Below are 26,848 nucleotides of genomic sequence, written 5' to 3'. Positions count from 1 at the left end.
TCCAATCCAATCCAATTCAATCCCATGCAATGCAATGAATGCAATGCAGTTGCGGCGGCGGCGGCTCCGGCGCGCTAGCTGTGCACCGTGAGACGTCACTACTCCGCGCGCATGAGCACGCAGCACGGTTCTCCAGGAGCCACGCGAAACTGCTCAACCTCGGCCAATGTAGCTCACGCAAAAAAAAAAAAAAAAAGAAGAAAAGGGACGCGTGGTGATCAATCCCGAGACGTGCTGGAGACGTATACAGGCGCTGTATGGTTTGTTAGCCAGTTGAAAGCATTCACCGAACTAAACGTATGTACTACGTTGGTCGCCCGCAGTGCCCTCAATCTCAAAGCGGCGTAACCTTCAACGTAGATTCACAGTAAGGATTTCTTTCCTTTTGCTTTCTCAGCTTATCCAGCTTTATCACGCCGCCACTGGGTTTGTGCGTTAGCGAGGACGTGCAACGCATGTTTAGAGTACGGCTGCAGTCGTTTCGTGGCCATGGTGAGAAAACAATGGGAAAGCTCGGAGGTCAACGAAGACAAACGCGAGATCAATTATTCGCGCTTCGCTTGGCATCGATAGCGACGGTGTTTTATGTTCTATGAGAACAACGTGCGCAGAGCTCCAAACAAGCCTCCGCGGCTTAGAAAAGCAATTAGGAGAAGTGAGACGGAAGAAAAAAGTCAGCCGTCCACGGAAGACGTCACAGTTGGACGCACGAAGTATATATAGACGGCCAGGGCGCTAACAGCGCGGCCTTGCTGGTCGACCCGTGGGAACGTGTACCTGGGGTGGCCGAGAAATTCTGCGGACGTGCGCGTTATCGGCGCCGAGGATAGAAGTGTACTGAGCGGGCTGCGCCAGCTGCAGGTGGCGCCGGAAAAAGAAGACGAACCCCTTTCTCACGGCAATCTGCGGTGTTGGACATCGAAGCGTGCAGGTTCGTCTTTATTAAAAAATCATTGACAAAAAAAAAAAACCTTTACGAATGGCCGAATGAAAGAAAAGGTCAGCGAGGGGCGCGTTGCACGGTCATTCGCTTTGTCACAGAGGTAGGGTCTTGCTTGGTATGCGCATAGCGTTTCCTTTTCTGGAAAGAAGCATAACTTTGCGAGCAGCAAGGCTTTTCAGGAGGAAGAATGTGGAGGGTACGCACACAACTAATGGTCTTGGCTAGTCGGAGACAATTTTTCCGGCTTCTCGGTAATCTTGCTTGGACGTAGCAATGCAGGGAACTTTCAGAAACCTTCAGTTATTGCTGCAGAACGACACGGTTACCAGAGCGCGCCTCAGTTGACATAACTCTGCACCAAAGAACCAAAGAACAACGCCGCATTGGAATAAGAGAGAGAGAGAGAGAGAGAGAGAGAGAGAGAGAGAGAGAGAGAGAGAGAGAGAGAGAGAGAGAGAGAGAGAGAGAGAGAGAGAGAGAGAGAGAGAGAGAGAGAGAGATTTATTGCAGTAACGAGCAGGAGGTCGTTCTTAGGGCCTCCACCCAGTGAGCGGCATCCTTATTCCAAAATGCCTTGGAGCTGGCTGGCCATCCGGGCCCGTTCCACCAGTCGGCGCTGGACCGAGAGCTCGGAGCTGGTCAGCTGCTCCACCCACTGCTCATAGGTAGGGTTGGTATTTGAGGTTAGTGTGGGAGTCTGTTGGCACTCCCATACCACGTGGTATAGGGTGCCAGACGCTGGGCAGAAGTTACAGGTGGCAGGGTATTGGGTGGGGTACATTGCGTTTAGTAGGGTGTTATGGGGATACGAATTGGTTTGTAGGCGCCGGAAAGTGTTATTTCTTCGTCGCGCGTTAATTGTGAATGAGCTAGGTGGCGGGAAGCGACGGCAGTTGTATTTGTAGTGGGATAAGATTTCGGTGTATGTGTGGAGTGGCGCTGGCTATGAGGCAGTTCGGTCGTTGTTTTCTTCCTCTGAGGTAACGGCCCGGTGTGTATGAGCACGGGCAGCGGCGTGTGCCGCCTCGTTCCCTTGGAGGGACTGGTGGCCGGGTGACCAGGTGATATTAATTTCTGGTAGTCTTTTTAGTTGGCGAATAAGGTGCAGTGCGGGTTGAGAGATGCGGCCGATTAGAAAGTTTCTGTAGGCGGTCTGTGAATCGGTTATCACAATAAGAAATTCCTCGCCTGTTGTTGCAGCAAGGGCGACGGCACACTCCTCAGCAGTCTCTACGGAAGTGGTAAGAACGGTCGCTGCTGCCAGTTCTGTGCCTTGCGTGTCAACTACACAGGCTGCATGCGCTTTCTGATGAGGGTAGGGTGATGCATCTGTGTATCGAGTACATGTTAAATGGTGGTTGCCCTTATGAATTAATCGAGCTTAGGACCATGCGCCGTTGTTTGTTGAAAACCGGGTGCATATTTCGGGGTAGGGGGGCTACGCGGATGTGTTGCCGAATGTCTGCTGGGATTCGAATCTTCTCGTCTTGTCGTGGTGGGACGTTACAGTGTAGACGGAGAAGTGTTGCTCATCCCGTGGACGTGAACTGTAGTCGGCGTATCTGAGATGCGTGGTGGGCCCCTTGTATTTCTTCCCAGGTGTTGTGGACCCCAGGCTGCAAACGTTTCTTGGTTGCCGTGCTGATTGGGAGCCCAATAGTGGTCTTGTAGGCCTGGCGTACGATGGCGTCGAGCTTTCGTATTTCTTGTGGTCTCAGGGCCAGGTATGGCGTGCCATACGCTATCCTGCTGAGGAGAATGGCTTGGACCATGCGTAGGGTGTCGTGTTCTCGAAATCCGAAGCGACGATTGGAGACGCAGCGGATGATGTGCATGAGCGGAGGAGACGGCAACCCGTCTAGGCGGTGGTATGCCTAGCCGCGGCCGTCAGCGTGGCTGAGGCTTCAGTGGCGATTTTGGCAAGTGGTAGGCCGGACGTCGTCTTGGGTGGTACCGACGAAGAGGTGGTACGAAGAGGTGATTGGAATGAAGGATATAGGTAAACCCCCTACACTCTTTTTTTCTCTCTCTGAACTCTGAACCTGGCGACGCGGCTTTTTCCAACTATTATGTTGTGTACTCGCGTTTACGATATGGCAGACCCTAATATATATATATATATATATATATATATATATATATATATATATATATATATATATATATATATATATATATATATATATATATAAGACAGAAATAAAGTTTGGCAGTCAAGAAAACCTCGGAAAGCAAAGAGGAGGATATAGTAGGTCATTGAAACAGATAAAGAATTTGGAAAGAAAGAAAGTGGAGAAAAATGCCCGCCAGGTTTCTCCACTTTCTTTCTTTCCAAATTCTTTACCTGTTTCAATGACCTACCACATCCTCCCCTTTGCTTTCCGAGGTTTTCTTGACTGCCAACTCTTATATATATATATATATATATATATATATATATATATATATATATATATATATATATATATATATATATATATATATATATATATATATATATATATATATATATATATATATATATATATATATATAGTATAAGTAAAGAGTCGGATACACAGCAAGAACAATAACAAACAATGTTTACTTACGTAGCGGCAATGGGACTTGCCTTCATCAGAGTAAAGTTACATGATTATGGTGTCGCAAACATTGAACACATTTCTTATATAGGTTTGCATAAAACTGTAAGAAGGAATGGAAAATGTTTCGCAAATGGAGAGTGTGCATACAGTCAGGCTACGCCTACGTTACAACATCAACAAACAAACAACAACAAAAAAAAAAAAAGGGGGGGGGGGGGAGCAAGAGAGAGAAAAAGGGGTCGTGTTAACAATGCAGCGTTCAAGGTTGCACCATGACGGGTCAACGCATGCCACGCGGGCTGCAAGTTCAGACAATGGGGGAAAATGGTCAACCGCGGTTTGTAAAGAAAGGGAAGAGTATACAGCAAGGTATTCATTGGCTGGGGAGACTGGTTCTAGGGGAAGCGAAGATGGGTGTGGCCCCCGCGGATGAAGAGAATAGATAGGGGGCACAAAAGAGCATTTCACAGAAGCTAGCAATTGAACAGGAAATAGGTAGGGTCACAAAAGGTTAAACATGAATAGATCACAAAGAGTTAAACATTCTTAAGTGGTGGTGGGAACGAGGCCTCCTTCTCCCGGACAAATGGCATTGTTGAGCCGCATTAAGCTAACAAAGCTGCTGTATTAGGAGAGTTTCTGCGAATTCTGATGGCAAACTCGAGGGTAGGAATAATGAACATAGTTATAAAAATTATGAAGCCGCTAAGTTTATTCGAGGGATAAGCACGTTAGTTTTCCGTAACTTTCATTAATTCCAAGTGCGGCTGACCCAAACTTATAAATGAGATAAGATTCCCGAACCTCGCGGTCGTGGTGCGTTTTGAAGGCGGATTCTAAAATCGTTGCTTTAAGATGATCAAATGCATGCCCGGGACTGTTCACATGTCTTGACAGGGGCAAATAAGGGCAGCTTTTTGCATGAGAGCGGTGATTATTGAACCGTATTCGGAAGGGCGTTACCTGTTACCAACTGACTACAACACAAAAAAACAGGTAACGCGGCCTCCTTCCCCGTTTCAAGACAGTTTTTAAAGCTAAGAAAAATCACCGAAAAGCGCATACGTTCCGAATTGCACGTTTCCGCTCTTGCACAGTACTTGACTGCCGCGGTCGCTCCCAGGGGTCTTAGGATTAGAATAAAACCTGCTACTACCGAACTCTCCCCGTCCAACATGAATAAGTGGAAACAGGTACTCGATAAAGCATCTTTACAATTAACTGAAATAATCCTCAATCACTACGAAACTACGGCCCATTCTCTCCGAAAGAAAGAGGAACTACTTAGTCAGGGACTAAGCAAAAGAGAGTTGAACCTTTTAAGCAACTACGAGTCTAAGACGGCCTCCGCCATATCCCGAACAAAAGACCGAAAGTTTAACCGAGATAAGATTTCTAACACTGGCCACATGCGTAAGAACCTAACAAGCTCCGGCACTAGTAACTGCCCCAACTCTGACAATACGGCCGATAATGTCACTACGACTGTAATAAATGCTTTGACTACTGCACCCCAAACAGTTCAGTTAAACCACTGTACTAATATTTTTCCCTCGCCTGCCGTCACAAAAGAAAACCTTACCGGGAATGTAATGAACCTTTCAAGCATAACCCTCTCCCCAGCTCAGATGAACGTCTTGTCAAAGGGCCTAAACTTTTGCCCGGCTACTGGTGGTTTTGATGAATTTCAACTTTTTAAGGACTTAGATAACTTCGCCAGAAACATGAGGCTACGAGAATACTTCTACGATCACCCCGCGACGGAAGAAGCCCGCAGAACCCTACCTAGCTATAAGCACTGGACCCCTCCCACACAGCGTGATAGTTGCCTCGACATGTACATCAAAGCTGTCCAACGCGATGTGCGAAAAGCATACCAAACACAAAATTCTTTCCGCCACAACATGACTACCAACGAAAAGAAAGCCCTAGAGGAACTCGCAAGCTGTCCCGACATAATTATTAAACCTGCCGACAAGGGAGGCGCAATCGTAATCCTTGACAAAACCGACTATGTTAACGAGGCCAATAAGCAACTATCAGTATCGACGTTCTATAAAGCACTACCCAATGATCCCACTCAAGATTATAAGCAAATTGTCAAAGATAAACTTGGTGAGCTTGTTAAAAATAAAACAATAAATGAAACCACGGCTCGTTCCCTGATCCCCTTAAGCCCAGTAGCCGGTAAATTCTATCTTCTCCCAAAGATTCACAAGGTGAACAACCCAGGGCGCCCCATTGTTTCTGGCATTGGCACTGTTACCGAAAACCTCTCGCGCTATGTGGATAATCTCATTTGCGACATTCCGCCCAGCTTTCCCTCCTTCATTAAGGATACCAATGACTTTCTCTCAGACATCTCAAAAATTGAAGTTCCTGATAACTGCCTTCTAGTCACCCTTGATGTTGCGTCACTGTATACTAACATTCCCCATGAAGATGGCATCGCCGCTGTATCCCTTGCGTATGAGCAGTCATCGTGCGACAAACCTATCGATTCTTCTGCTCTCCAAACATTCCTTAGGCTTATTCTTGAACTTAACAATTTTGAGTTCGACGGAGTTCATTACGTGCAAGTCAGCGGAACGTCGATGGGAACTCGAATCGGACCTAACTACGCTAATATCTTTATGGCTCACCTCGAATCAAACTTTCTTGACACCCAAAATTTAAAGCCAATGTACTATAAAAGGTATATTGATGACATATTCATGATCTGGCAACACGGTGAGGCGGAACTCCTCACCTTCATTGAGGCATTTAATCTAGCCCATCCTAGTATTTCCCTTGCTCATTCCTATTCGGAACACAGTGTAAACTTTCTGGACGTCACCGTTACTACCTTCCAAGGTCGGCTTCAAACTAAACTGTATAGAAAACCGACAGACACGCGGCAGTATTTGCACTTCCGAAGTAGCCATGTCAGACACTGCAAGACAGCAATACCTTACAGCCAAGCCCACCGATTTAGGAGAATTTGCTCAAACCAAGCCGACTTTGACTCAAACTGTCGAGAACTCAAGACCTCCCTCCTGAATAAAAAATACCCGGAAAAAGTTATCGACGACGCTATTGTGCGAGCCAACCAATTAGACCGTAACGAAATCTGTAAGAAAAAAGCCCCGAACGGGAACCCGCAAACTAACTTAGTTTTAACCCACTCATCCTCCGCTCCAAGAGTGTCAACCGTGCTAAAAAAACATCACAATATCCTAATGCAAAGTGACCGCTTAAAAAGCATATTCCCCGAACCACCACGCGTTGTCTACCGGCGTAATAAGAATTTAGGTGACTTTCTTACTAACTCTCGTATCAACCAACCGGCAACTACTGGCTGCATGCCCTGCAATAAACCCCGATGTAAAGTATGCCCACACATGACCACTACACAGCGCGCCACCAGCACGGCTTCAGACTACTACGTAAATATAAAAGGTAACTTTAACTGTGACTCCGCTAATGTCGTATATCTTCTAGAGTGCACTGTTTGTAGGCAACAATATATCGGCCAAACTGAAACGCCCTTCCGAATACGGTTCAATAATCACCGCTCTCATGCAAAAAGCTGCCCTTATTTGCCCCTGTCAAGACATGTGAACAGTCCCGGGCATGCATTTGATCATCTTAAAGCAACGATTTTAGAATCCGCCTTCAAAACGCACCACGACCGCGAGGTTCGGGAATCTTATCTCATTTATAAGTTTGGGTCAGCCGCACTTGGAATTAATGAAAGTTACGGAAAACTAACGTGCTTATCCCTCGAATAAACTTAGCGGCTTCATAATTTTTATAACTATGTTCATTATTCCTACCCTCGAGTTTGCCATCAGAATTCGCAGAAACTCTCCTAATACAGCAGCTTTGTTAGCTTAATGCGGCTCAACAATGCCATTTGTCCGGGAGAAGGAGGCCTCGTTCCCACCACCACTTAAGAATGTTTAACTCTTTGTGATCTATTCATGTTTAACCTTTTGTGACCCTACCTATTTCCTGTTCAATTGCTAGCTTCTGTGAAATGCTCTTTTGTGCCCCCTATCTATTCTCTTCATCCGCGGGGGGCCACACCCATCTTCGCTTCCCCTAGAACCAGTCTCCCCAGCCAATGAATACCTTGCTGTATACTCTTCCCTTTCTTTACAAACCGCGGTTGACCATTTTCCCCCATTGTCTGAACTTGCAGCCCGCGTGGCATGCGTTGACCCGTCATGGTGCAACCTTGAACGCTGCATTGTTAACACGACCCCTTTTTCTCTCTCTTGCTCCCCCCCCCCCCTTTTTTTTTTTTTTGTTGTTGTTTGTTTGTTGATGTTGTAACGTAGGCGTAGCCTGACTGTATGCACACTCTCCATTTGCGAAACATTTTCCATTCCTTCTTACAGTTTTATGCAAACCTATATAAGAAATGTGTTCAATGTTTGCGACACCATAATCATGTAACTTTACTCTGATGAAGGCAAGTCCCATTGCCGCTACGTAAGTAAACATTGTTTGTTATTGTTCTTGCTGTGTATCCGACTCTTTACTTATACTATTTCTGCGCGCTTTGTGAGTTTATCTTTCTCTAGATTTATATATATATATATATATATATATATATATATATATATATATATATATATATATATATATATATATATATATATATATATATATACTATGATTTGCATTGGCGCATTGATGGGTCGATCGACCGGTCCTGCACGGCGAATACCTGCTACATATGGCGATAAACAAAAGCGGCCATGTATCTGTCAAAACTCGGAAGAAGGCCGTCGGGTATTGGATCGTGCGGTCCGTGTAATGCGGCATTTTCTTCGCACTTCCCGTATTTCGCCGGGTGTTGTTCCCCCTTCAAAAAAAAGGTGGTTGATTCCTCTGTCATAGGAATCGGTAAAACACGAAAATGAAATGTGCAGCGAAATATGCAGCTGAGCATGATCTGCGGGTCGGCGGCTGTCTTGTGGGTGTGCTTGGCGAGCGACGTCCTGCTGGCGGGTCGCTTCGGCAAAGGTGTACTAGCGACATTTCCGTGACGGATATGACGTCAGTTAAATCTTGGGGTATCGCGGCATAAAACACGTTCGTGTTGAAATAGAAAACCCGAAAACGAACAACCCTAAGTATAATGTACTCTTTAGTACTAAAGGTTGCTTTCCCGCAAGATGACCCCGGTGCTAGGGTGAACCATTTACAGGCCGCTTTCTTCGTTGTACTGGCGTCATTTTCGTGACGGATATGACGTTAATGAAATGTTTGTCTATCCTGGAATTAGACACTTTCTTGTTAAGAAAGAACCAATAACTGCGCAGACCACATTGCGAAGAGAAATTCTTATTCGGAGCACTTTGTAAATCAGACCCTAGATATCCATTAAAATTAAATCATTTTCTAAATAGAAATAAGAACCTAGTCAACTTTCGGCGATGAGAGGAATACCAACTAAGCGTGGTGAGCGATAATATACAGTTGATATTTCGCTAGAACAACTTTTCTTTTTCTATATTGGTCCAAGTTAGCTGAGACACCCTGTATACTCACAGATGTAGACACGCAGTTCATCAGCGTTTGGTGACCCCTTTCTTCGTTTTCATGTCGACGTCTTTCCTTCTTCGAGTCGAGAGCGGAGCGTCATGCATTTTTAAAGCACGCGCCCGAACCGCGGCGCATCGGCAGCCAGAAGGCGCAGCGAACCTTGCGCTCGTCGCAAGTTAAGCGCACAGGCAAGTAAGCGCGCTGCGGAAGCAGCAGCACCAAAGCAGGCTTGACTCGGCACCTACACGAGCGGCAGAGTTAAGCTGGCGGTAAAAGTGAGCCAGCAGGCAGCCGCGAAGCCTGCGCGCTGTCTTCGCCTCTCGTAGCGAAACTTGCGAGGGGAAGCCCGCTTTTCAGGTATAGGTGCGCCAACGCTATAGTCTTTGCGCGGTACGCGTTCGTGAACCAAGGTGTGCGGCGCATGCGGATGGGAAGACGACGGCGTTTCATTAATTACACCGCCGTTTCATACACATCTAGGTATCCACCCCGTGCCTCGCTTATCGCTTTTTTGTTTCTGCTTGCTGGCTGGCGCGAGCGTTTTTGGTGGAGAACTCTATTAGTCCTAACTCGGCCGATTTGGCGTATATAGGAAATCGCTCACGCGGTGAAGCATCCCGTATTTTCCGGTTTATAACGGGTTCACGCAAACATTGATGCGCAGCAGCGGGAGGCAGTTTTTTGAAGACTTTTTTTGAAGACTGACGTCGTCAATTAATACCCGCGGCCCTATGAGCATGACTTTGCTTGGCACGTTGTAAGGATTAACGTTGAGGTTACTTAATGTCAAACCTAAACATTGGACGTTAAGCCTAACGTACCGCTCTAACGTTAAGGTTAACTATTTAATGTAAAGCCTAAACACAAGACGTTAGGCCTAACGTCACGCTTCGACGTCTAACGTCGTCAACCGGTGCTGTCGGAAGGAGAAATACTCATTGTACTGATAGTAAGTCAAGATGTCGGTATCCGTTGCCGTCGTCAAGACTCAGAGCAAAACATTAGGCCTAAACTTTGGCGCATACCCGGCGGTTGCTGCCGTTGTTCTAGCGCAGTGATACATGCCCACAGAGTACGGGGAAGACAGACGGGGAAGACACATTTGCCCACAGCGGGACTGTGTCATCCCAAGGCCTCAAAGCCTTCGCCCTCGTTTCGTCTCACATATCGCAGCGAGGCACAATGCCCATCACGGAGAAACACTTTACCCGTTCTTTCTTGTTATCTTTCCTTTCTCACGCCACGCGAAGTTCAAGTGTGGCCCTCGGTTGTCAGATATTTAGGGTTACGAGACAGCGAGAGCCCTCTACCAAACCATAACCACACCACGCACCCAACGGGGTCGACCCGCGCCGAGCGACGTGATAATTGAATTATTCCTTCCCGCTGTCCGCGCGGATTGTCGCCGCGTGGTTTGCAAGACGGGAGTTGGCGTCGGCGCGCTAACTTGCGAGGCGCAAACAGACGTCATCGCTCATAAAGTTGTTAACATCGATCTCTTCCACATTGTTTTGCTTGGAATATGCGAATGAATGGAAGCAGCCTTGCGGGATTTCACACGTTTTAAGAAGTAACACAATAGGGGTGTACGTGTAGAAGAAAACAACGGGCGGAAGTACCAAATCCCGGTTTGTCCGTACTATTTTATATAAACATATAGTTTAAAGGGATCCTGCAACACTTTCGATAAGCGCTTTCACTCTTTCCTTCGCGTCTGGAACCACTGCGAAAGCTATAGTTATCACCAGCACGGAGCGGCACTGCGCGACTTCTTCGCCGCACCAGATACGCCTTCCATTTGTGCTTTGTTTTTGTGGCTTTTTTTAAAGTTGCTATCGAAAAGCGTTCATTGCTGCAACTGAATTAAAACTGGCCAACAGCCGCTACATGGCCTCAGTGACGTAATTCGAGCCGTCTAAGAACGTCAAGAGACAGGAAAACAGGAAAGACAGAAAAATCTTTTGAGCGAGTTTACAAGTTATCTGATGGGCATAGAGCAGTAATTTTTGTCTAAAGTACTTTCAGACCTCCTAATCTAAGTACTGGGTGTTTGGGTGACAACGTTCTGCAGGCATTTACGATTTCAAAAAGAAAAAAAATTGAAAAAGTGTTGCAGGGTCCCTTTTAGTCGAGGTTTTAACAGAGACTGCATTTCTATAGGTCACCTAAATGTCGATGTTTTTTTATTTGCAGAGGTCGGTCTCACCAAAGTATTTACATTAAGACAGCGGCGGTTGCAATAATCGATGGCTGCCAGCAAATTTGTGTACTCGATATTTTCTGTTGCAAGCGAATGCAACAATACATTTCGTATCTCGAATGATTGTTGCTGCTTGAATTAGATCTTCTGAACCTACACCCCCCCCCTCCCCCCCCCCCACCCCAAACACACACATTATATAGCGGTGTAGAGGTCTTTTCGCTTCAATTATATGTGACAAATTAACAGTGGTTTTGTGTTTCGTTGGTTTGCTCTCATGTCAAGACCGACATGGAATTATTCATGCGGGCATCTCATTCAGACAAGCTGCGCAGCGACCTGAGTTGATTGCGTAACACTGCTCGTGTCGTGCCCGCATTACCCCAAATAATCCCCCCTGCTACAGGACTCGCTTTAATCCGCCACAAACTGGAACTTGATAATCTCCGGCGGATCGAGCTATAAGCGCGCACGCGGCATGCGTCCTGTCCGCGCCCCGCGTAACGGATTGGAGCGGCGACGAGTTCTTTGCCGGGATTGCAGCGAAGCTTCTTTCCCGCACGCGGTAGTAGTCAGCTCGTTGCGAGGAGCCTGAACAAACAACGAGAGTAGACGTCGACGCAAAGCCGGATCAGTGAGTTCGCGCCGGATCTGCGCCCTCGCAGTGGCGGTATATATGTGCTGTAAAGTTTGCGACGCCCGTTCGCACACAGGGGACATATGCGGGTGCAATTCCAAGCTGTGGTCTTCACAAATTGACGGGGACTTTTGGGTTCGAGCTAAGGGGGAAAAAAGAAATGAATGTAGGGAAGGAGCGAAATGGTGCGCCGGCGGCTGAAAGCTTCAAACGCGGACGCAGTGGCTCTGCGGGTGTAGAAATGTGAGCGGTTGGAAAAAAAAAACAGTTTTTTAACACGAAACTGTTTTAAAAATGCCAGGATCCACCAAGATCTGAGTGACGCCATATCCGTCACGGAAATGACATCGCCAGAAAAATTCCACTGACACGGCTGCGCCAGGATTCGAGCCGGGAACTTGGTCGCCGCAACGGGATGTGCCAGGCGCTTTACCAACTGGGCTATAAGCTGAAGCGCGCACGTATGTATGAACGCGTATATGAACGCGTCTGTATAACCTTCCTATAACCTCCTCCAGTTAGATGGTGCTGCCGTCTAAGAGAGGTGAAGCGAAGTGGTGCGTCACGATGCTAATGAGCACCGACAGGTGGCGCCAGCTGAGCTCGTCGCAACGCAACCGTCTGCTGTACACTCTACGGAGCAGGAACGCACTGGTGGCATATTTGCCAAACGACGCGCCAGCAGGTCGTCGCTTGCCAAGCACACCCACAAGACAGCCACACAAATAATGCTCTTTCGCTGCAGCGGACCGTAAGTTCACGAAACGATTCGCTGGCAACCCGTCCGGTTTCGTTCGCATGGTTTGCGAGCGCGTGTGGTTTCATTTGGGTTTACGCCGTGCTCCGGTGGGTGCAATCCAGTGTGTAATGTTGATGCGTCTGACGGTGTCATACCGACGAAATATAAATAGCGATGTGCAAGTTCATATCGACGCAGAATAAACATTGAACTGATCCTGTAAAGGCACATTTCACCTTCGTATTTTACCGATTCCTATAAAAGAGGGATAAACCACATTTTATGTTTTTTTTCTTTTTCAACATGAGTAGTCTTTGAAAAAACAGACAGGGCTTCTCCGGGGAAATTCGTTGTGATGCCACCAATCTGCAGTGAAGGAAACGCTTTTTGAAGCAATGATTTCCTGTGAAATCGTGCGTAGATTTTGAGAGCGGAAGCTCTGCTGGGACTTTTGTGGCGCAGCTTGTAACAATTATATTATTTTCAGTGCAAACGCAAACGCAAAAAAAAATTCACCGGACACTTAGGTCTCGTAAGTGATTTGAAGGCGAAAGCCAGCTATTACCGAAGGCTTCTTCACTGTTGCACTGTGTTTGCGGTGCCGTCACGTTCACCTGTCATGCGGCACGCATCCGGACAAGTCTTGTCCCATCCCGGCACTGTGCAGGGTATATATATAGTGCTGTAGTTATCGCACTTGGCTGCGGCTCCTGGCGACCCGGATTCAAATCCAATTCGAACCAAAATAAGGTTCTATGCATATTTAATTTACTTATTTTCTTTTTACAGTGGCCGTAATTTGGTTTTATTCGTGTAGTCTCCAGCAACTACGGCCACTTTTCGCGTTTCATAGACATCTGAGGCTTCCGCTTTAAGAAGTGTGTCGAAATTTCATAGGTCTGTGCCAACGTTACTAGAATAGCTATTCTAGTAACGTTGGTCTGTGCGTAGTCGTCTTTTTTTTTTTTTTTTTTCATTTGTAACACGAAAGTGTGTTATGCTCGGGTACACTAAGATCTGACCGGCGTCTTATCCGATACAGAAATTACGTCGCCAGAAAACGTTCCATTGACGCGGAGGCACCCGGATACGAGCCACAAACTCTTTAGCCGCAACGGGACGTACACAGCGCTCTGCCCACTGCGCTACGAATTGAAGTGCGAGTAGGTCTACGAACGCGCCTTATATCTTTCCTACTACTTTCGTCATTAAGATGCCGTTTAGGAGATGCTGCCCTCTCTTTTTGTGCGGGCGTGCAAACAAGCATCCCGCTCCGTGCACTTTTTGGCAAGGCAAGTTTCCGGAAAATATGCGCAGCAGCCATTTCAGGAAGCAGCTGGGCTGCAAGTTCACACGAAGCCTGGCTGTCGCGGACATCATTCGCCGTTCTTGGCACTGGTTATCCATTGCGATTCGTTGGTTACCGCATTTCGTTTGTTCAGTGGGCACAAACCCAAGCTACCGTGGCTGCTTATTCACCCGTGAAGCCAGAGCACCGACGACAGGCGCGCGCCGGAAAAAGCTTAGCGTCCACGCGCGGTCCCCCTGCGAAACGCGCCACATGCTGCGCCTTCTAACAGGTAAGTAGTGCGGTCGAGCCAAACCTGTGTCGGGCTGGGGGAAAGCTGGCTGGGAAAGGGGCGCGTCTGGGCACGCAAGAGAGGGCGTTTCGCCGCGATGCTATTGTTTCTGCGCTCACCTTATTTTAAAGGAAAGTCAAAGTGCAGAAAAAAATGATAGCAAATTAATCTTGTGTCAAAATAAACATCACCTCCCCACCCGAGGTAAGGGGAGGGGGGGGGGGGGTGTCCAAAACTGCGTTCATTTTTCCAGTTATATCGCACCGACGACCACGGCGGCAGATTCACACGCTTGACTAGCGCTACCCAGCGACTGAGATTAGAGGTGGTAAATCGCCGCTTAGCATCATCTGCACAAAGTTTCGTGTACTGCACGCTGCAGTTAAACTACACGCGAGCACTGCGAAGGCGACATAACGGCGCTGCAGCCCATTATAGCGAATCACTGCTCTGCAATTCCGACAGCTTTCACATTGAGTGGAACGGCATTAACTTTTTATTTATTTTCTTTGCAGTGCTGGTCGGTTTCAGCGGGCGCCGCAAGGTGGCGCGAAGGGATTATTCACTCACGGTCAACGCCACCGCCGACACCGGCTTTTCTGCGACACATGAGTCTTAAAGCTGCGCGTTATTACAGGCGTTATTACAGTCCGACTGTGGCACAGGGGCCATCTCAAATTCTTTTTGGCTGCTCGGCCAAAACTGCATGAGTAATACCTCTCGGTTATTTCGGTCACTAACAATTTTATTTTCCCAGGAACGAGAAAAATGCAATAAAAGCTAATATCCCTACATATTCTGAGCTAACAAATTGTCTTTACGAAAACAAGGAAGGGAAAGAAGGCCTATAAAACAAGATTAAAGGAATGTCGATCCCAGAATCGGGACCCGACACGAGTATGACCTGCCATATTTTCTGATTTTATGCGCCGAGAGCTGCTCAGTGAAGAAATAAACAAGCAACACGGGCTGACAAATATGCACGTTGCAGTTGAAGTAAACAACGGGAGAAGGAACGTCGCGGCGCGCTCGGAGGACGCACACGAGGGTCGACACAAATCCCGTTGTCAACTGAAATCTGGCTGCCGAGCGCGGCTCACGAGAGCGGGCGCACACGCCGCGACGACATCTATTCGCTACGCGCTCTTCGCGTGTCGACGCCTTCCCACTGTGTGTACCGTGTGTCCCAACGCAAGCCGTATGCGCCATCGCGCCGGAGAGGACGGACGAACGTGGCTGCTGTCCTCCCGTGTCTTATTGGATTTTCGAGTTCTGGGAGCGCGCACACAGTTTCGTTGCGTGTCTTCTTTCTTTTTTTTTTCTTTCTTCTTGCGCTTGTGCAAACACAGAGACAGAGGCGCAGTTCGACACGCTCGTCTCCTGGCGAGGCAACATTGTGACGCGGTGCTTTATGGTTTGACGCTCTCAGCTGGCAGGAATTCTACATTGGCAGACAGGCGTACAGTGAGCTCAGAAAACACGCGTATGTTTGTATCTTAGGTGGAGCGACACGAAAGCGTCGTGGATGTGGAACACTACATCAACGTCAGGTATCTTGCGATGCGTATCTGTTCGTCTTATTGAACGAGCTGAAACATCACGGGCCATCTCCACTAACGTGAAACCTGGGGAGGGGCGAAGCATGCGGTGTATAAGTATTCTAGGCGCCTTGGCGTTTTTGCCAACGGTGATGAAACCGGTGGGGGGTAGAGGTATACAGCTTTGTTGTAAACGTCTCGCGTCTTTGAAGCACGAAGCTCTCCAACGCGAGGCGTAAACGAGTGTCCCGGTGTTTTTTAGTAGCGTTACGTTCTAGCGCTACGCGCTACGTTCTAGCGCGAGACCTATGCGAGTTTCCCGGTGGTTTAGTACCGTAACTACATAAGACGAAGGGCGATTACGACGACGACGACGACGACGACGACAGGAGACGCCAACAGCCCCAGCCCCCAAGCTGCTTCGCCCCTAAAGGAAGAAATACGTAAACAACGTTCTCTGGGAGAGAGAGAGAGAGAGAGAGAGAGAGAGAGAGAGAGAGAGAGAGAGAGAGAGAGAGAGAGAGAGAGAGAGAGAGAGACTTTATCGATCATTAAGGATGTGGGGTGGTCTCTTATTTCAGGTAGTTGACCGGCCCTCCATAGGAGCCGGAATGGACCTTGAGATAATGGGCTAGACAGCAGTAGTTTGGGGAACTGGCCCCATACAGCTTTGGGGCACAGGCCCTGTACAGCCGTTATGAGCTTTTTGCCTGTGCTCTAAACATCGCTTAGGTGTTGGATAAAATTGAGTTTAATCGAATTGAATTGAACACACCCCACTCCTCAGGGAATTGAGGTGGCAGATCTTGGTTGTTGTCGCTCTCCCAATATCATGTGTCTGCGAGTTCCAGGTTGATTACAGAATTTACATTGGGCGTCGAATTGTGTGGTGAGTATCAATGCGTCCTGATTGGATGGGAAAACGCGCTAGCCTGGACTAGTCTGAATGTGGTTTCGCGACTTCGGAAGCTTTGGGTGTGGTGTAGGGGCTGTTTTTCTACTGGGCCTGTAGCATTGTGTAATTTCTCGAAGGGTCGTGAAGTGTTGTGGGTTTCGGTGTCTCCTGTAGGTTGTGAGATGGGTGCGTTCGTTGCCTCTCATGAAGGCACGGGCCTGTCAGGGCCCACACAGTTGCGACCTTCCTATCCGGCGTCTTGCTTTCTAGTGTGCGTACCCCCACGAATGCCACTTAGCCCGACGTGAACCCTCGGCATACCCTTTGCGAGTCCGTGGCTATGGAGGATGCTCTGGTTTGCGTGAGGGATAGCAAGCTCTTCTGCTTCTTTGGCCATTGGTCGTGGGATGGAGGTAATTGTGAGGTGTTTACCGTTCTTTACAGCTCTTTTACCGTTGTAGTTGGCTTCATCGGCGAGCGTCCTCGTGGAGCCTCAGGAAAACGTCTTGTTTACTGTTTTTGCGCGTGCTTCCCTGCGGCTCTGATGACAGTTCGGGTGCATGTTTTGAGGATACGGGTTCACAATTATGGACTGACGCCCCAATTCCGGGATAGCCTGCGCAACGCTGGTCTCGCGGAACGCTTCGAGACAAAACTTGGAGCCAGAAAGCCTTTCACGGCTTTCGGATCAGTTTTGCGAGAATTTGCCGTACGTGTACACCAAAATAGGCAAAAGTGAGAAAGCATGGGCCCCTGTACTATTTGGCCCCGTCCTGTTTGCAGGTGTCTCGCACAGGACCGTGTTGGGATGTTTCGAACGCAAGCTGTAAGTAGACGTCCTAGTTTCGGCAAAGATCTACCGTGAACAAGAGGACGGGTGTACCCTATGCCTGATAGACAACAGAAAATGGCCCCGCGAATTTCTATTTCAAGCAACGACTCCGCGATGCCTCTTCAAGATTTCGTCGGCAACATCCGGTAGCTGCTGCTTTAGCAGCATCCTCCCTTTGGCCTCGGTAAGGAATGCAAGACAGGCAAAAAAGACGCCGTTTTCGTCGGCTATCCTGTCGGCTATCGGCGTCCTTCTTCCCTCCGCCTTGGTAAGACGGAGCTAAAAATCGGGCCATTGTGCGCATAGCACTTCACGAAGCTTCTTCCACCTTTGGGCTACACCCCTGGCACCGAACAACTCCAAAAAAAAATGACAATAAAAATAAAAACCTTTTTAAAGAAAAGAGTTTATGGTAGAACTCCGTATAAAACGAACTACAACACTATATCTTTGAGTCTGAAAACGTACTAAAATGTATTAGGAATTATTATGATGTGTGATTTTGATCTTCTGTCTTACCGCATTGCATATTTACGTGTTATTTTGCCACGCCTGTATTGTTTCGCATTTTGTCATGCTTATTTGTTTCCTAACCCCATCACTCCTGCTTGAGCCATTTTTTGGCTTGTAGTATTTTCTAAACAAATAAATAAACAAACAAACAAATAAATAAATAAACAAATAAATAACTAACTAAATAAATAAATAAGGACGATTCCACTCCATACCTTATCAACATCAGCCCCCACCCCCCCCTCCCCACCCCCCTTTTCTACCTCCGCTCTCTCTAGCGTGGCCTGGATCCACGGAAAGTGCAGTCTATTAGTTTTAGCTGCGGTGCCGCAGAAAGAAGATTAGGAGACCTTGTCATCCGGACGGGACAGGCCCCAGTTAAGCTCTTCCTCTCGGTTGTACAAGAATTGTGCTGGTATTATTCTAAAGTTCGAACTACCGAAGTGCTGTATATGCCACAAACACGAAACAAATGGCACCAAGTGCTCAAAGTTGAAACAAAGTAGAACACACTGTCCCCATGCAGTTATACACCAAAGTCACTGTGGCTTAGTACAGTGGCTTAGTTAGTAGCTTTTCATTACTTGTGGCAAACAAGAACAGTATAGGGACCGCGGCATCAGCACAGGGCGCGCTGCACTGATTGTGCGCGCCATGTTACGTAAGGACGACGCTTACATAAGCCGCATAGCGTTGCGCGAACATATCGCAATAACGGTGCCTGCAACGTGACGTTAAGCCCAGCTGCTGCTCTTCGAGTCACCGATAGTGTAGAGCATTGTGCAAAAGACTACGCGGTAATATAGAGTGGGCGGAATTACGAGCACCATTAAAGGGACCCTGCGACACTTTTTTCAACTTTTTTTGAAATCTTAAATGCTTGCAGAACGCAGTCACAAAACACACCCAGTACTTAGATTAGGGGGCCGCAAAGTACCTCAGCCAAAAATTACTGCTCTATGTCCATCAGATAACTTGGAAACTCGCTCAAAAGTTTTTTACTCTCTTTCCCGGTCCTCACGATCTTCGACGGCCAGAATTACGTCACTGAGGCCATGTAGCGGCTGCTGGCCGGTTTTCCATCAGTTGCAGCAATTAACGCTTTTCGATAGCAACTTTAAAAATAAAGCCACAAGAACAAAGCATAAACGGAAGGCGTATCTGGTGCGACGAGCAAATCACGCAGAGCCGCTCCGCGCTGGTGGTAACTGCAGTTTTCGCAGTACTTCCAGACGCGAAGGAAAGAGTGAAAGTGTTTATCTAAAGTGTTGCAGGGTCCCTTTAAAAGTACTGGTTAACCGGTAGGTGGGAAAGCTGAAGGTGAACCAGCGCTCTACGGATACAAGTTTCTTTGATCCTAATGTTCAAAGCATATCCCTCCCCCACCACATTTTTTTTTTTGTTTCGAATCATGGCAAGTGGTGAAGTAAACGCTGGGAATACAAGCGATTTTCTCAAAATGAGTAGGCGTACTTGCCCAGACTAGCTATTTTAATACTCTGGACGAAAACTAATGCGTCACTCGAATTTACATGCGCGTTTCGAAGTACGCAACGACTTTGTGATGTGTGATGCGATATAAAGAGGTAACGCAACTAACATACAATTACACCCGTGTTCGGTCACCGTGTCTCGAAGGTGACCGAACAATAATGATAATGAAAAAAAAAAAGCAAAACGAGCGCCGCGAGCGAGACGAAACCGTAGCCAGTAGCGGAACCTGAACTTAGGTCTCACGGATAAAAGCGTTATCGATTTGGCCACACATGTCACGTTTTGCGAACCAAACTAGCACTGATCGAGCAGAAAACGTAAGCAGGGCGGTGCAAAATGGGGTTGGGGCGGTTGAAGACTGCGTTCACATCCCCGCATGTGCCACGCAGTGTGGCGCAAGGACAACCATTTTTACAAGCTTTTTTTGACAATGAGTGTAGTGCTAAAGACTTGAACGTTATTTACTCTTTCGAAAAAATTGGTCGGAGCACGAAACGGGATGATTGTAATAACATTCTTTCCCTCAAGAACGTGTTTACTGGTACGAGCTGTATTCAAAAGAAGCTTACGCAGCAGCAACGTATACATACGGAAGGCATACACCAAGCGGAAGAGAGTTGAGCATATGAGACTCCGTGGCGTACAGTTAAGTTACCACGCCACGTCATAAGTAGCTGGGCCACAAATAATTCAAAGCAACACATTAGCGTTAAGGTGTGACCGAACTGCAGGAAAGGCGAGTGCTCACATACGAAATGAAAGTGTTTTCGCCAGCTTTCTGACATAAAATATTTGAGTTTCCCTCGAGAGACACGTTTGAATTTTGGATTCCTTGCGGCCTATCAGCTTTTTGCATGGCTTAGAAACTTTTGAAAAGGCTGTACGTCCGGACAAGTGTATCCCTAAAACGAGGCGCACATCCCATTCTGAGATAACCCGCGAGGACGAGACGATAAGTTACACACACGCACGACGCAAATTAACAACTAGATCGTTTGTTGGGGAATGTGTGCCAGACGACGAAAGTGGTGCGAAGGACCGAACATCAACCAAATTATACAAGGGAAAGAGAAAAAGAGCAAATCTAGCATGGTAAATTGATTGATTGCAGGGTTTAACGCGCCGACGCAACGCAGGCGATGAGGCGCGCCGTAGAGGAGGTCTCCGGATTAATTTTGACCACCCGGGAATCTTTGACGTGCGCCGAAACCTTGTATACACGGGCATTTTTGATTTTCGCCTCCATCAGAAAAGCGGCCGCAGCGGCTGGGAATCGAACCCGGCCGCGTCCTCGTGCTCAGCATCTGCTGAGGTAAGCTATAGTATATAGTCTGTCTCTATCCGAGAGAGAGATAGCTTGGTTGAGCGGACACAATAGATATCTTAGCTCGCCACGCTTGTTTTACAAGCAGAGGTCCTGCGCTTCGTCAAAGTGAGGGCCATTTTCTACACAAGCGCATAGTGGGGCGCCACTTAGTGTCCGGGCAAGAAATCGCAAAGTGCTCGCGTAAAAATGCTTGGAATTTGAAGTGGACCGCGAGCAGAACTCACCCAAACCTTGGTGTAAGCATTAGGGGGCGACGCCTCGGGTCGTCCGCAGCCGTTCCCTGCAGCGGCAACAGCGACGGTGGCCAAGGCGGGGTTCTTGGAAGCCGCAGCAGGGCTCCCAAGCTGCACCCCCTCCGTCGGGGCGGAGGCGGGGCTGGCGCTCCTGCAGGGGCTCCGCAGTGCCAGGCCGTGCTGTTGTTGTTGTTGCTGCTGCTGCTGATGTTGCTGCTGAAGCTGCCGGGCGTACGCCATCCGGAAGGCAGATCCGACCAGGGAGCTCAGGTCTTCCGCCTGCCGCAGGTGGAGAAAATGGAACGACGCAGTTGAACCAGTTGATCGAATTCGTATTCGAATATCGACGTTTGCGTTACGGATCAATCTAAACAGCGTGTCTACAGGGACTTTGTGGTGAATGTAGGCTATTGACTACCAAATTGTAGCATAGCTGTGGCTGCTTAGGGTGCGTCGGAGTAAAGGGACGTTTCTGCACACAAATTATTGTAATAGGGCCTCCGGAGCAAGCAGCCGAACCAGCGACCATATGCTGAGCAGTTGAGTGTCTTAGCCGCTTCGACACTGCCGCGGATCAGGCCAGAAGTGCGGGAAATTAAGCTAGTCGGAGTGGATGCACGGTCAGAGCGCAAAAGGGACATGTCACTAAAATGAATTGCAGTTCCACTCTCAGTTATACAGGCGAAGTTTAATGCCGTCTAGCCACAGCCAAGTGGTAAACTATACCACACACACACACGCTCGTACACATACACATCACGTGTATGAAGTACAAACTTAATTCAAGTACACAGAAGAATAGTCCTACAAAACAAGGGAAAGAAGAACAGCAGGCTCTGCTACCAAAAAAAAAAAGCGCAAAAAAGCGCACAAATTCTACAATGACGTTTGTTTACCCCACTTGAAAATACTGAGCGAATTTTCCACCTGTTTCCTTGAGGCAGCCAGCGGAACAAGCCATTTACGGACGACACAAAGACGAGCACGTAACAACTGCGACTGTTGAACACTGCGTGCTTCCCTCCCGCTTCTCCCTCCCCAGGCGTTCCACGTATCACATAGCTCTTGATAATAACTCGTTGAGCAACGCAAGGGTATAACACCGTACCAAGTCCCATGATCAAGTGGTCCTGCCGCAAGACAGAAGAGTTACTAACATACAGAGGCCTACCGTATTTACTCGCATAATGATCACACTCGCATAATTCGTCGCCAAAATATGACTTTTTTTTTTATTTCCAGCGCAATGATCGCACCCTGAACTTGCCGCAGCCATATGTCGTATGTGTGCTAAGTCTAGACGACGATGGTCGTGCTAAGGTTAGTTTCCTCCTCTTTCAAAGCGGACATGGCTACGTTATTGCCGCGGACTTGATATTAGCGATATCGGCAAGCGTGAGTTCATTATTGGTGCGAAAGGAACTCTCACTAAATGCACACAATGTACTCAAAAAACATATTAAAAAAAAAAAACCGCGCTCGGCTTGCTGTGTCGGCAGCCGTGTCTTGATGCCCCACACTGTCACAGCAGCAGCCACTCATTCGTCAACCTGTTCTCACCTCACAGCAAGCTCGTTCCGGCGCGTTTCGTAATTCCCTAATTCCGGCGCGTTCCGTAATGAAAACACTGCATTTTGCATCACTCGGTCTCATTCGGTGGTCAGTGGAGTTTTTATTATGTTTTTACTTGTTATGTTTATTATGATCATGAGACTTATCGTAAAAATTCTGACCTGCAACTTGCGTTTTCTGCGCTGAAACGTTTTCCCAAAAAACTTGCCTCGCGTAATGATCGCACCACCCCTAACTTTGCATCATATTTTTGAAAAAAAAAAGTGCGATCATTACGCGAGTAAATACAATATATGGCTTGGAAGTGGCTCACAAGCAAGCTGCCAGAGACTTCTCGTGGTAAAATATTGGCAGCAGGCAATCAGCCAGTGAACAAGCCTTCAGCTTGGAGGTACTTCGCACTTCTTTCCTCGACGCCCCCGTTACCTCTGGACACACGTGATAACATCACAGCGACGACGTGTCGCTGACGAGCAAACAATTAACGCTGTTTCGAGGCTAATCGACACACCAAGATCATTAGCCGACGCACGTGGATGGGCGGCGTGCGGCTGCGACCTGAGGAACGCACGCAAGAAAGACCTGACAGGAGACGTTTCTCGGCTGCGCCCTTTGACGCTCCCCCCTTCCTCTTCGCACCATCCCTGACAGCCGGCTCATTAGAGCGCTATTAAGAGTGTCGTCACCGCCAGATCACGCGCGCCCAGACGGAGATTAAGACGCGCCGGCGCGGAAGTTCTCCGGAGATGAGAGCCGTCCGCCCCAAGAGGGAGGTCACTTCGACCAAGTCGCCTGCTCCCTCTCGGTGCACACACGAGAGCAGCTCGTAGAGACGGCGTGACCGCAAAGGCCCTCCTTCTCGACATTTTCTCCAGCCTTCTATTCTTCTTATACTTCTTTTTTTTTCTCGCTTTCTGTTTCGTTTTAAGTACGCTTCGTGGTTAGCGCAGTAGAACGAGCGCGCTCAAATTCGTCTTCACATCCGCGTTCATTTAGACATAAAATTACATCAAGAGTTCTAAGTGACAGCGTAAATAATGTTTTAGAACGAAAAACAAACAAAAAAGGTTGTAAAATACCAGTAAAAGGCCTGTCGCAATGAGCGTAGTATCCTGCGACTGGTAGTGAGTTTCTACTTGGTTGCACGCTGTTAAGTCTTTGTTATCGAGACACAGGTGGCATTTCATACACGACACATTATTCGCCCTGAATGTCTCACCGTTGAAGAACAGCTTTCACAGAGTTTCGACGGTTCGGAAAAGCCATTTTTTACGTCATCAGCAACATCGTTTTCCTTCCATGTTTTATAGATTTTTTTCGAAACACTGCAAAGAAATAAAAATAAATGAGCTGTTACATATGACCCATGAACTAAGCTAAGCGCCGTTTCTGGGATGATTAAGGAATGATTTATATAACTTCGGGTTATTGAACGTTCAACAAACGCCGGTGTACAAAAGCTTATTTCGCTTTAGGCTGTTGTTGTTTTTTAACGTTTATTGAAATGCAGAAAAAACACCCGGGGGTCTCTTTCTAGTGCATCAGACCCCCTTAGGGGTAGCGATAAGTTAAGGTTCATGACGGGTATGGATGGGAAATAGCGAGGGAAAAATAGTGGGTCGGGGTATGGAATGCAGGCGAGTGTCGCACAATGCCTTCGCTAAATTAGGTGGGTAGGGGGGACGCAGGAGATCATTTAAGGAATTTGGTCGTAAGTTAGCGGGAAGGGTACCTAGGAGAATCTGTCAAATCGAGGGCTTATCATGATTACTGGTATAGCTCACTTGAGAAGTTAGAATAAGGAAGGAGGGGGCATACAAAATTAGTTTTTATATTGAAGTCATGGACCTTACTTCTTTCGAAAATCTGACGCGAAGCTTTTGGTTGCGGCTTAACTTCTCTAATTTTTTTTTACAAATAGAATAAGCTATAGTAACGAACAAAATAGAACAAGAATATTGATGGGGGAGCACAGCAAACTTTCCTTCTGCGTAACTTGCCTAAAATCCTGACGAGCCCAGGCGTTTGGTCGGTGACGTTTTTTCGTGGTTGGCCTTGATTTTCGCGAGTATATAATTTGTAGCGTTCACAGGAAAACGAAAGCGGTGGAAAGCAAAAAAAAAAAAAAACGTTTCAGCATTGATAAGAGGCTGAGAACCTGAGCTAAACTTAAAGATAGTTTTAAAGGGTAAATAAGGAACAAGTTTATCAGAAGAGCTAAGGCAGACAGACGTGCCGAATTCACTATCATCCTCGTCGACTGCGCTCGGCCGTCCTGCGCCTCCGCGTGGGGGACGCGTGGATGGCAGAGCGGAAACACCGACTGGGGCGGGTGGCTAGTCCCGCCTGCACTCACTGCCGAGCGCCCGTGCAGTCCCTGACGCATGTACTGTACGAGTGCCCCAAGTTTGCGGCAGGGCGGGCGGAGCTTCTAGCCGTGCTCCGAGGAGTGCGGCCACTAGGAACTGCTTTGGCCCCCAGGCAGTGCCAGGGAGCGGGACAAAGTGCTCGAGGCCCTGGGAGCATACCTAGGTGCCTCGGGGCTCCACAGCGCACTACGCTACAACTTCACCTAACTGCGCGGGTTGCAGTGGAGTGCTGCTACTAGTGTAGCTTTCCTCTGTGTGTATATGTGTGTGTGTGCGTGTGTATGTGTGCAGGTGTCCTTTTTGCTACACCTTTGTGTCCTGTACCTTGATGTTTATTTATATGTCTAGTGTTTCGTTTTTTTTCTTCCCTTATACATTGTATATATGTTCCTTCTTAATCTTGCCCATGTGTTGTATATGATTCATGTAAGCCCTCTACCCTATCCCCCTATTCCTATGTACTCTTTCCTCCCTATCCCACCTCCCCTACACCAGCAGCGTTCCGGTGTCCACCCCTAGGCGAGACAATTTACGCCTGCTGGTGGACCTTCCTTTCTTTCTTTTGTACAATAAATACATACATACATAAAATGGGTACCGATATACAAAAAAATACAGCAGAACAAAAATACAGAAGAAAGACTTTCAAAAGGAGGCTTAATTACAATCTCTTCGTACATTGAGTGCGGAAGACTTTCCAAGCACGCTAAACTGACGTTAAAGCAACGTAGAGAGCGGGAAAAATGAAAAGAGGGTTCCTTCGCAAGTGAGCTTCTCCGCACAAAGGGGTGTTGTGCGGAAGACCCAGCTTTCCGGCAGGAAAAAAAAAAGAACAAAAGAGAGGGTAGGGGCCATTGCGCGGGCAACTCGGCGGCCAAATAGCAAGACCGCAGCACGCGTCGTCGGAACGGTAAAACGCATTTGCAAAAGAATCGCATTTGCGGGGGGGCGAGAACAGGGGGCGCGGACCCCTCTTTGCGGCGGCGCTTGTCGGGCTCGATCATCGACCTCCGTTGAGCGAAAGGGGCACGCCATCGAAGGTGCACGGCACGCACGTGAACTTACGCCACCCAAGCCTGGCTTACGGAGGCAGGCGTGTCTCGAGTGCATTCCGTACGAAACACAGCGCGCCGGATTGCGCGTTACGTAAGGAGCTTGGCAGCCGCGACCACGCCCGCGTTAGCTCGCTTATAAGCCCAATGTATGCAGGCTTCGGCTGGCAGGCTTCGCTTAATCCGAGTATATTCACCGCGTTTGGCCGGTTTTCTAGCAGTCGGAGTTTCTTTTTTTTACCCGTTAAAGAAGAAGACACCTATTTAACCACGGGAGCTTCAGCCAGCGTTATTTAGAGCAGAATGTCGGGCAGGTTTGGCGCGCATTCACAGCTCAACAGCGCGACAGAGACGAAACAGGGAGAAAAAAATGAGAAAAAGCAAACGCAGCGCCGGTGTAGTAACGCGTCATTCCGTGTCTCGTCATTGGCGTGCTGTTGACTCATATGCAGGTGAAGATTGCGAAAACTGCGGAAGATGCCGGGGAATATTTCTGAACAATGTTCGTTCCTCGAAGAGTTGACCGCCTAGAAAGACGGAGAATTACACTGAATGGCCGGCGAATCTAATGATGAATTTTGTAGACAGTAACCTCCAGGGGCTTAAAAATTACGCCTGGAGGGGGACGCGGAGCGAGCTCGGTGTTTAGGGGGGAGCATCATACCGGTGAGAAGTCTCGCGCCCTGCTTCTCTCACACAGTGGCTAAATTTTTGGACTTGAAACTTCTGGCATCGGCGTAACGTCACTTCACGAGATCGGCACCGCAACTTCAGTTATACCTTCATTCCGCTATAACTATCAAC

At 47.9% G+C, this 26,848-nt stretch overlaps 1 protein-coding gene across 4 annotated transcripts in view; it reads right to left on the bottom strand.

Moving 5' to 3' along the window:
* Nucleotides 1–26,848, bottom strand: part of LOC144144663 (uncharacterized) — a 185,304-nt gene that overhangs the window by 31,060 nt on the left and 127,396 nt on the right. For all 4 annotated transcript variants that reach the window (XM_077676192.1, XM_077676189.1, XM_077676190.1 and 1 more), the window contains one exon: nucleotides 21,043–21,330. In XM_077676192.1, the coding sequence (XP_077532318.1) occupies nucleotides 21,043–21,330 (288 nt within the window). The remainder of the gene's footprint in view (nucleotides 1–21,042; nucleotides 21,331–26,848) is intronic.

This window comes from Haemaphysalis longicornis, unplaced genomic scaffold, assembly GCF_048455015.1.
Source record: "Haemaphysalis longicornis isolate Haplotype H1 unplaced genomic scaffold, Haemaphysalis longicornis Haplotype H1 scaffold_7, whole genome shotgun sequence".
In the NCBI taxonomy this organism is placed as follows: Eukaryota; Metazoa; Arthropoda; class Arachnida; order Ixodida; family Ixodidae; genus Haemaphysalis; species Haemaphysalis longicornis.
This window is presented reverse-complemented; position numbering and strand designations above follow the sequence as displayed.